The sequence below is a fragment of the Pogona vitticeps genome, chromosome 2, assembly GCF_051106095.1.
Source record: "Pogona vitticeps strain Pit_001003342236 chromosome 2, PviZW2.1, whole genome shotgun sequence".
In the NCBI taxonomy this organism is placed as follows: domain Eukaryota; kingdom Metazoa; phylum Chordata; class Lepidosauria; order Squamata; family Agamidae; genus Pogona; species Pogona vitticeps.
Window position 1 is genome coordinate 196,018,893 of NC_135784.1, and position 11,664 is coordinate 196,030,556.

The following is an 11,664-nucleotide window of genomic DNA, read 5'->3' on the forward strand; positions in this document are numbered from 1 at the left end:
AAATGAATGACAATGCATGGGAATAACACGTTAATTTTGCAAAAGCCCCATGAAGCAGATTAATTTGAGAGCATAACCAGTGGCTGTAGGCTAACCACAGTGCAATATGGATGAGCAAGAACTGGAAGTCAAACCTCCTCAATCCACCTTCAAACCACCAGTTACTCAGCCTCTCAAGGATCATAACAAAAACATTACTCCCAAACTGACTGACTTAATTGTTTCCATCTTGAAATGCTCCATTATTGGGAAGCCACCTCTGAAGCACAATTTATTTCTAATTTTTCATTGGCACAGTGAAAAATACAGCTTAAACTACTACTATGCCACTGAATCCTCTCATGTGTTGATGACCAAGTAGGATATACCTGCTAAGTCCATAACATGCCTAGGAAGACTTTGGGTTCTGGCAAATCTACAAGCCTATCCTGAGTTCCTTCGCTATCTTTAAATTGTGGAGAGGCTTCACTTGAGAAGTGTGGAAGGCAGAGCCCTGTTTGTAATTGGGGGAGGGGATGGATGCGCTTGCTTCCTCCCTCTTTTGCAGAGGTGGAGATCTGGCTGGAAGAAAGAATGAATGAACTAAATGCCCTGCAAGAAGCACTTGGAAGTACTCCTCTTAGTGAGGAAAAAAACAAGAGTTTGGGAAAAGTCTGAACAAGGGTTTAAGGGAACTGAAAGGAGGACAGCTGTTTGGTCTTTCCCTCCTTTGTTCTGCCTTAGTCTTGTCCTTCATTCCTTTGGGCTAGATTCAATTCAAGTTGCTTGGGATTCTCACCATCTCTTTTTCTACAAGAAGCAAACCTACCCTCCCTCTCCCTCATGGTTCAGCTTGGACGGAGAGATTTTAAAACAGGAAATCTTAGAAGTCCTTGAAGGGAGAAACCTGCTTGCAGGGCTGGTTTGAAAAAGTCTCTTTTCCCTGGTGGCTCCACTAGGTGGGGCCCAGTTTTCTGGATCAGTAATAATAATGTGCCATTAAGTCAATTCTCACATATGGGAAACCTTTTGGGGGGCTGCCAGGTAGAAAATACTCATTCCCTACGTGGAAGCTTCCTTCTTCTGGGGGTGTCCTGGTAGTTCCCAAGGCCACACAGGCAGGCTCTACTCGTGGAGGCACAGTGGGGAATCAAACTCCCAACCTCTGGCTCTGCAGCCAAACACCTAAATCAGTGAGCTATCCAGCCAACTCAATATCAGGAGGAACCAAATTGGAAGCTAAGCCCATTCAGGAATTCATAAGGAAGATGAGGTTATTTCACGTAACAACCGGCTGGGTACTAAGTGACTTACAGGGTATTGAGCATGCCAAATAATGGGCCCTGCTTTCATTAGAATTATTTTTACTTTTCCCATAGTCAAATCCTCCAATGACAGACAGAAAGTCCTTCTGTTTGCATATAAACATTTCTTCTAAAAATCTTTTAAGAAGCTTTGGAGTACCAGTAAGTGTTAAGACTACACAGAATAGGAGGATCAGAATTAGAATAGTTCCACATTTTATACACTTGGGGCCGGAAACAGGGAGCACAAACATGGAGAAAACATATTTACTCTGTAAAGCACAGACCATATGCTTCTAAACATGCACATATATCCTGACCCAGCCAGAGATACAGTCTATATATTTCTTCTGGGAAATACCAGTATGCCACTGGTGATATGCACAACAAGTGGATCTGTTGCATAAAACATGACCTGACTGGTATACAGACAATGCAGATAAATTAATTGGTACAATTATGTAGCAAAGAACTTAATCTATGAATGCAACAAAGTGCACACTATTTGCATTGGTCACCTACCTGTTCTCCTCTATAGATGACATACTCAGCATATGCAAGTCCATTTACACTTGGCCTGCCAATGACAGAGTGATGCCCAGGAGGGGCATGCGCCATTTTCATGGTGCTAAACTGTAAGAAGGATTTTCCCAGTGTCACACGACAAAAAAGCATTTGTCTAAAACAAAGGGGAAAAAGAAAACAAATTAATTTCACTTGGGAAAAAAGATTTAATATGTCTGATAAACAGGGAGCTGAAACGTCTGTCAGCTATTTATGTTGGATTCCTTACAGCATAATAATAATTTAAGTGAGTTATCAATTTTTTTTAAAAGATCAAGTCTGTGTTTCTACAAACACTGCAGTCTCTCCATTACATCCTGCCTACACATCTCTGTTACTATTTAGTTTTTAACTTTTGCCTTTTTTCCTGAAGTTACTGCACTGCAAACAATTACTAAATACCTAGACTTTCATTGCAGTCAGAACATTCACGTTTTCCTTGTGACAAAATCAATGGTTAATCAGAGGGCCGGGACACATCTGCTAGCCTACAGAAGGATGCAAGCCTATGCAACAGTTCTCAAGGCGAAACGCCCCCATTTCATCAAAATCTAATTTCTCAGGCCATGCCTCCTTGGCCTGTCAGTCGTGATCTAAAAGGCAGGGAAGCCAAACTCCTGCTACTACCAGCTTTCTTTGGTCAGTAGAACCCACCAGCACAAAGTCAGAAGGTGCGGCTCTTTGGTGTGACCATGCAATTCTAACATAACAGAACCATATTGGCATTTATATTCAGTTAAGAAAACGGACAAGGTGTACTGCCTCCGCCGCTACCATTTTACTTTAACATGCAACCACTTTTTGTTCCATTTGGACAATATTATACCCACCCCACGAATTAATACAGCTCACCAGAAACCCACCTGTGGCAGATATAACAGGACCTGTCCTTATGTGTGGGGCAGCCCGTGCCTCCACCTATTCCATATACATATTGGTTACTCTTAGAGGAATTCTCTGCAAAGTAAATCCCAGCTCCAAACATCCCTCCAATGTACGCATGTCTCTCATCAAATCCCTTGTGAATGATAGCATTAATAAAAGGTGAACCTGGAAGAGAACATAGAACTGTGCATTTCCGTTCGGTATGTTTTATGACTTTTGCATATCAAAGGAAAACACCATAGTCTCCATTCTAAATGTGGCAGAAAACTAGGCCAGCTAGCCAAGCCATCCTCAGGAGTTAGGGTGAAATTATGACCGGGAGAAGGAGTTAGGCATTTCTGTTAAGTGTCTTGTTAGACAATTTGTCAACCTTAAAAAGAACATGGGCTTCTCGGCATCTCCCTCTGTCTCAGGCCCTCTCTGCTGTCTTGCCCCATGTGCGCAATGGAAAAAACACTAATTCAGATGGCTTGGCTGGTAGTGGTGCCAAAGAATGCGCGCCCCACCCCCAATTCAGTGAGACTGTCTGGGGAAGAAGGCAACATATTCAGAGAAAGAATAGTAAGCCCAGGACTGGATCCTATATTGTGTGAGGGGAGGTCTGCCTGTCCATGAGGAGCTTCCCCCATGTCATCCCACTACAACTCTCCAAGCCCTCGCAACCCTTTCTCTAAAGGGCCAGGTAACAGCTGATCCTGTTTGTCTCTGAATATAGAGAGAAGCGGAATGTATGAAAAATATCATGTAAAGATACCCTAAACGACTCTGAATCCAGCTCAAAGTCATCATCCTGTCGGGAAACATTTGTGGAAGGGAAATCAAAGAGCAAAAATGCTGTTTATTTAAATGTTTACAACGTGTATAATAATCTGGCTATCTATTCAAAGAGGTGATCTCTACTTACCGTGAAACAACATGCGTTCATTGTGATGGTTATGATTTTCTTCTGAAACTTCTTTTTGCCTATGACAGAATCTTTCCCTCAGCTTCTTATTTACAACCTTCTGAATCTATAAAAGGATAAAGGAGGTGGTGGAAAAAAACATGACAGAGAAATAGTAGACTCCAGAAATAATATTTCTCTGCAAGCTGCATCTTCATGCACAGTTTTAAGACGGTCACAGCCCAATTAATACTTCACGGCTAGCCCTCCTTACTTTTAATAAATCTTCAAAAATACATATTACAAACAGCCACAAGTAGTCACGTCTACACAAATTGTGAAATCAATGTAATCACTGCAAAACACATAAGATACTATACGAAGGCTTTTTCTTCTGAGCCACATTTTTCTCCATGATGCCAGCAGAAGAAATTTGCTTAACTTTCTTTGGATGGTATGCATCAGGAAATTAACCACTACACAAATAAAATGCAGAGAGGAGCTTATGCCACCTGCCTGCTCCCCTGGACATATGGCCCTTGAGAGAAGGGATAAATGGCAACACTCTTTTGCTGAGCTTAAGAGGCTGCTGTGTTGCTCTCTTCCTAAACAGACAAAGGAAGGGATGCCTCTGGAGGGGCTCTGCCATGCTCTTCTTCTGAAGGGGAGGAGATGCTATTTTAATTTGGGGGACAAGCATGATTGTCATTTGTAATCATGAAGATGACAAGATGTTTTTCACTGTCAAAAGCTTGCTATTTATTGTTTTATTAAAGGTTTTTTTTTAACTTGGAAGCTAACTCTGTGAAGTTTTCTGAGCCAATTCAGTCTGTTTGGTCTGGGATTGAGTTGTCTTTTTCTAAGCATGATTAAATTTACTGCCCAAGCCAGAAAGGCCACGAAGCACAATTGAAATAGGTGGGAAGAAACACAAAGTGTTGTTATTTCTGAAGACCTTGAATGAAAGTAAAGTAGTCGTCCAAGTAAGTGGATAAACCAACTAACTTCACCATCTCCTTTTTCCTCCCTCTTCCTTTACCACCTCCACCAAAGCCAAAAAAATTATATAATATAAACCTGCCAGATCAAAACTATTCTTCAAATGAAAACAGTCAAAGGAATTTCAAGGTAAATAAATAGACATCTTCCTCACACTTCTATCAGCCTTTAAGGATCACTTTTTTAAAGTGTCTAAAATAAATGTCCTTTCCATTTTCCATTTATGAGCAAGCTTGGCAACGGTTTTATTCCTAGGCAATCAAAATCCCTGAAACTTACCCTGATGACGTTGTATCTATTGAAGATTCCTCCGGCATTGCCACCATCTCTGTGCTCCCTGATGGTACTCTGCATCTGCAGAACAGTTGGATGGTATATAGTAAGATTCCCATAATATAACATTTCAGAAATATGCAGAAATGTCTAGATTGGGACTGTGCTGCTGGCCTAGCATTTATGTTATGAGGGAAGGATCTGGACAAAGCAGGAATTAAGGAGGAAGAATGCATCTCACCTGTTTTGCCTTTTCTATTTCCTGGGGGATGGGGGGAAGGGAGAAGCAACCGGGAAGCAAATGTTCTCCACAGTTTTGGGTGGGTGGGAGGAGAAAGCAAGGTTTGAAGACACTTTGCTTGTCCTGTTTCCTGCCCATTCCAGAAAGGAAACAGCAATGTGAAACAGGAAGTAGAAACCATCTATATTTACTATCTTCAAAGAAAAGGAAGTGGAAGAGGAGATACAGATTATCTGTGACACACAGGCCAGAATCCTGTTGGGGAAACAAGAGGAATTATGCTAGTCGTGTTTCCCCTCTTTCAGGCTGTCTTCCTCTCGCCTGATAATACACTGGTTGCAAAATTGTGCACACTACTGTTCATGCAAAGGCCAGTCTACCAGAGGGGTGGGAACCACTGCAGGATGGTTTCTTCCATGGACAGTTCCTTGACACAGGGGTTTGCCCAGATCTCCTGGCTAAAACAGGAGAAAAAAGCTATACTCTTACTTTCTGTTCAATATAATCTTGCGTAGAGCAGGAAACAATATTTTCAATGTCTGTTTTAAGCAGCACATTAAAATAAGAACAGTCGCTTACACTATAATTTCATGTTTTGATTAAGCAGAGATAAAGGTGATGAAAGAATTGCTACATTCAACACAGGCCCCCTTACTAGCTCCCAGCAATCTCACAGGGCAACTGGTGGCAGTGAACATAGCGGGGCAGTGTGGATGTTACACCAGAAGACTACATCAGATGATGGTTTGTTTTTTGGGGGGCTTTTTACATCATCAGTGAAGGTCAACATTTGCTAATGTTATGCATCTAGACTTTGGGGGCTTGGTCCCCTGTTATATATAGGCACATCTCACATATGTAATCAACCTATAAATGCCTGAAACATTTTGGACAAAGACAAATCACACTTGATACACATATGCACATGAAACAGTAGTTCAGTGGTTGTTTTTAGTGGGCCAATAGATTAGTGTGGTTACAGGCAGAGAGGAGGCTATCACTACATGTTTTCCATCCGAGTTATTACTCAAAAACTGTTTCAAAACATACTTGAACACATTTTGAACAGTATCAGCAATCAGTAAGAGTGCTCTGGTTTTTAAAGCAGAGATATTAGGAGGAGGTACATTTCATTTCCAGACAATGGGAGAATAAGGCAGTGAGAGAATGTAAATGTTCAATATACCCTCAAGTCTTGATGAAAGACACTAAGATAGAGACAAACATAAACCCAAGTTATTCTGCAACTATATATAAGCATCATGGGTGTTCCATTTAGAAGTACAGATGTGTTCCTATCTGCCAGTGGCATCTGCCACTAATTAAAGGGTGAAGTTAAGCATATAAGAGATAGCTGGATAGCTCCATTTAGGTATTTGGCTGATTTTGATTCCCCACGGTGCCTCTCACAAGTAGAACCAACCTGTGTGGCCTTGGGCAAGCTGCACAGTCCCAGGATGTCTCCAGAAGAAGGGACTGGTAATCAATTTCTGAGTTTTCGCTACCTAAAAAGGATTGTCATTAGAACTGACTTGATGGCACATGATTATTATTATATTATTTAAAATGGGGAACGAACTTTGAGCCTAAAACATTTGTTTCTATGTGCGGCTTGGTTTGCTCTGTGTTGGAATATTTATTTCTCTTCCTTCTTTCTTTCAAACAACAAAAAAGAGTAACCTTCCAGTGATTAGTATGCTGGATTATTAGTCATCCTATCTATCAAAACAGTAATCAATGTGGATTACATATGTGCCAAATGTCAGCCTTCATTTTGAAATAAACAAATTCAACACATCCATGTCTCCATCTCAAATGCGTTTCTCAACATAATTTTTACCTCTTCTTCCACAGATTGATACTCTTTGTCATCAGGAGCTAAGTCTATAAGAATAGTTCCCTGGCTGACGCAGTGAAAAGTCAAGTACGGATTAGTGCCTGAAGAAAAGGGGAAACAGATTGAAGTGATCAGATCTGCACAGGTACATATATACAACACAACAAAGTACAAGTCTTTATTTTGACGGACAGTTGTCTCTTTTGTTATTGAATAATTGCAGCATTGAGGACTCACTCAAAACACAGGCACACTGATGCATCCTTCTGCTGCTTTAACTTCTGCTCCATGTAAACACAAGAGGTTTGCTTCACTGATTCCTTGAAGAGGCACAAAACCTCCACTTACCTAGAATTAAGTCCATCCAACACATTAAGATTTCATTAGTCTATTATACATCAGTTGGATTGCACTGGACCAGTCAAGGTGCACAGGAGTGTGCTATTTGTGTATGTTGACACTAGACACTATCAAAACCTGTGATTCATTTCAGCTCTTCCACACCAGCAGTTATGTACTATATAGGGAATGGGATTATACTGTAGTATTTACTTGGGGTGGACATTAAAGTACCAAAAGGATGTATTACTGTGTCCAATATTTTGGGTGAAGAAAGCAGTGATCCACAATAAAGAATCCTGCACTTTTTGGGAGTACAGCTGCAACCATAACATTTTGCTTTAATCCAAAGGGTTTCTGGGGTGGACAGCACTAAGCTTTATTTCTTTTTACCGTCTAGGTAAAAGTGCTGGGAAACTGAATTCTGTGCTTACTGAAGAACTTAAACAGTCATGCACACTACAATACGTTACTCACAAAGCTTGAGACTTAAGGCAAGACACATTAACACACTTACCTTGCTGCCCACCTAGAAGTCTCTCTACACCTTTTATTAACTTATGACGATGTCCATAAGCATTGATGCCAATTTCTTTCAGCTCTTCATGTCCCATGTCTGCTAGTACATCCAAAGTGATCTGGATAGACCAGACAAAACAAAATATATGTTATATTACGTCATTTGAGCCTTTCATAAACAGCGTAAGCAAGATTATATAAATGACTTAACACTACTGAAGTAGTCCACTTCCAGTATAAAATAGTCTAATAATCTTTACATTTTAATTTGTTTTTCATTTAACCCATATTTCATATACATCCATAATTTTAAATTGTGCAATGCTCTGATACAAATAAAGAAAGACTTAAGTGTGCTGTTTCATTCACCTCTGCTATTCTGCCGATCTCCCTTCTTTCCCTTTTACTGCGTCTCCCCATTATTAAAATATAGACCCTTACAACCTCTGGGCAGGATTTGTTGCCCTTAAATGCTCCATCAATGACTGCTCACATACTACTATTACAAGAACCACACTTTCACTGGGACAACTTCCCAGCCTCAAATCAGTATCTGACTTCTCAGTTTCTAATCACTTATCCATAAAAGCTATTCTTGGGGGCAGGGGACAGGAATCCTGCACATGCCATTACTTCACTGCTTGAAATTTTATGTATTTCAAGAAACCGTATTTTAAAAAAGAATGTTTTAGTGTTGGAGATTATAGATGAATGACAGAATCAGCACTGATAATAATTCAGTTCTGAAATGTTGGTTTAAAGATTGCTAAGTTCTCTTAATATTTCACTGCATCTGAAAATGTAAGGAAACATGATGAACAAAAATGTGCACGTAAATAATGAGAAACAAGGTTAAAGGCATAAATTGTCAATGCTCAAGAAGCTCCATTAAACAGTGTGGAAGCCACAGAGGCTTATGCCATGATACATGTGTTAGTTTTCTAGAAATTGTTTGAGCAAGGAAGTGTGAACCTTTCCAAATCCTAACTGTCAGCTCTTAAAAAAAAAACCAACCCATTTGAATTCAGCAAAACAAATGTTGTACTATTCATGCCAGCATAATGTTGGTATTGAACACTAGAACACTAGGGACTAGGATTCTAAATGCCCACTGAGCTTTCCTGGAGAGCGATCAGCTGAAATCACCTGCAGCACATGTGAGTGATGGAGTCATGTGTACTAGTATTCTACTATCTGTGTAGCCTTCGGCAAGTTGCACAAACCCAGAGTGCAACTAAAAGGAGGGCCTGGTGAAGCACTTCTGCAGGCTCTATCCCTAGAAAACTCCAAGATAGCCACAAGGCCCCCCCTCCCAAAATAATCCATTTGGATCTGAGGAAGAGACATCAAATAAAAGGTCCTTCCTTGGTCATTACTAAGTCTTCCATATCACTTACTACTACCATGTTTCCCTGAAAATAAGGCAGGGTCTTATATTAATTTTTGCTCCAAAAAACCAGTAGGGCTTATTTTCAGGGGATGTTTTATTTTTTTCATGTACAACCATCTACGTTTATTCAAATAAAGTCATGTCATTTTCTGGTTGCTGCACAATGGTGGAGGGCGGGCTTTCACTTAACTGGGGCTTATTTTTGGGGTAGGGCTTATATTACGCACATCCTGAAAAATCCTACTAGGGCTTATTTTCAGGTTATACTCTAAGGGTTTAATGAAACATCACTTAAAGATTGCAATGATCTAATATTCCTAATATTAGTATCTTAATGGAACAAGAATGTTCTCCCAACATGAACAGGGGGTACCACAATCACCCAGAACAACTGTAAGGGGCTTAAAACAAACAAACAAACAAACAAAACAAGAGGAACTGGCAAAAATTACTATTTCATCCCTTCTTCCAGTAGCAAAGCAGAAGTCTGTCAAACAACATTGGGACTCAAATCCAATCACTGGGAGTCAAGCATCTTCTTTTAAAGCTATCTTCACCTTATTTCTTGAAAAGCAGGCATTGCTGAAATCCTATTGCGCAGCTCCACATGTGCAACAGTAATGATGTCATGATCAGTGGCAAATCACAATTAACAGCAAATTCCTGCTGATTAAAACCGACAAGTTTGTGTGCACCTTCAAATCTCTGAAAGCAGCCTTAATCAGCAGCTATCCCTGTTCAAATTCCACCAATACAGTACATCCCAGTATTAAGACCGAAATACATATAAAATGTGCAATGTTACTGTGGAATGAAATCTATTCTTTTGCAATACAAATGTTCCAGTCTTACCTGTTCTGTTTCAAAGATATCCCGAAGATGCTCGAGACCAAGGCTTTTCAGGAACTGGCTGATATTCATGTCAAGCCCAACAACTACAATAAGAAACACAGATCACAATAACCTTCAAGAAAGGCATCTAGGACACAGGAAACAATCTATCAACCTTTTAATTTCAATCCATAACTAACTATAGCACCTTCTGTTATCTACTTTACCCCACAAGCAAAAATAACCCTGCTTCATGAGATTTCATTTTAAAACTGCACTAGACATCCATCCATTAGCCACAACTAAAGCACACCCAATGAAATCAACGGGAATTTCTAAGTCAAAGTGGGCCACAGTGCTAGAAGGAGATGCAGAGAAAGATATACAGGGTGTGGGTGTGTCCCTTTGCATAAAGGCTTCCAGTGATTCAGGACAAATGCTCAGGAACTCTGATGGATGTACTTTACATGCCTTTAAACTCCTCAAACAACTACGTGTGAAGGTAATATCAGGAGAGATTACTGCAAAGGCTTTTTCAGGTAATATGAACTTTATACTTTGACAATGGCTTAAAGGAGAGGTCTCCAACACCCAGTCCGCGGCCTGGTCTGGCTAAGGCCACAGAAAGACCTCTCTCCCACCACCGCACACACTCTCCTCCACGCAGCCCATTTGCACCTGCGTCCACATGAGCACTCCCCAACTCCTTCGTGCATGCAGACGAGTGCCCCCTGAGTGCTCTGCCACCCTTTCTGCATGTGCACAAGCATGTGTGCGGCTGCATGAGTGCCCCCGCTCCTTCGCGCATGCGCACGAGTGCAGGGGGGGTGCCCCGCCTTCCCCAACCGGTCCGCGGGGCTAAAACGGTGGGGGACCACTGCCTTAAAGAACATGGTCAGACACACCTGTACAATGTGACAGCTATCACAGTGTAATCACATACATGTTTCCTCAGAGGTTAGTCTTGCTATACGCCAGAGCAAGAGTGGGCAATATGTGGCCCTCCCAATATTGGTGGCCTGCAAATCCCATGATCTTTTGTCTTTGGCTGTGCTGGCTGGAGATCATGGGAGCTGCACATTTCAGGGGAAGGGCACAAGATGGCAACTGTTGCATTGGGACTTCCTCCTTCATAAATGTTTCTAGGGTTACAGACTTAGGATCTTCAAACTATTAGCATGCTTACCTTCTTCTTTCCTCTCTGCTCCTGCTGCTCCATCTCCAGCATTTGACGCACCTCCCACAGCAATTTCTGCTAAAGGTCCAGCAAGGTTGTCTATACTGCTGGCAGCAGACAGACAGGATGGAGTTGATGCTGGCGAAATGATAGAGGCACTCACTACAGTAGCTTGAGGTTTAAAGCAGGTTGGCAAGGCCTCTGGAGGCATCGCATCAATTAGCAGAGCCCGGATATCATCAGCCTGAAGGCAAGAATGTTGAGAAGATAATGTTAAATATATATATATCAAAATTAGTAATCAATTGTTTCTTGAAGGTACCTCTTAAATAGATAATCTGGAGTCTAATTTTAGGAACACTCCTATTCTTTTAAAAGGCACACACTTGCAAAAACCTGGGGTCACCAGCCTTTGAAACTGAATATGGTTGCATTTATTGGAA

At 41.0% G+C, this 11,664-nt stretch overlaps 1 protein-coding gene across 2 annotated transcripts in view; it reads right to left on the reverse strand.

Annotated features, from left to right (window-relative positions):
• Positions 1 to 11,664, reverse strand: part of TNKS (tankyrase) — an 87,360-nt gene that overhangs the window by 7,100 nt on the left and 68,596 nt on the right. For both annotated transcript variants that reach the window (XM_072991857.2, XM_020812994.3), the window contains 8 exons: positions 11,231 to 11,465; positions 10,066 to 10,148; positions 7,822 to 7,942; positions 6,969 to 7,066; positions 4,894 to 4,968; positions 3,637 to 3,742; positions 2,711 to 2,897; positions 1,806 to 1,962 (listed from right to left, as the gene is read on the reverse strand). In XM_072991857.2, coding sequence (XP_072847958.2) covers positions 1,806 to 1,962; positions 2,711 to 2,897; positions 3,637 to 3,742; positions 4,894 to 4,968; positions 6,969 to 7,066; positions 7,822 to 7,942; positions 10,066 to 10,148; positions 11,231 to 11,465 — 1,062 coding nt within the window. The remainder of the gene's footprint in view (positions 1 to 1,805; positions 1,963 to 2,710; positions 2,898 to 3,636; positions 3,743 to 4,893; positions 4,969 to 6,968; positions 7,067 to 7,821; positions 7,943 to 10,065; positions 10,149 to 11,230; positions 11,466 to 11,664) is intronic.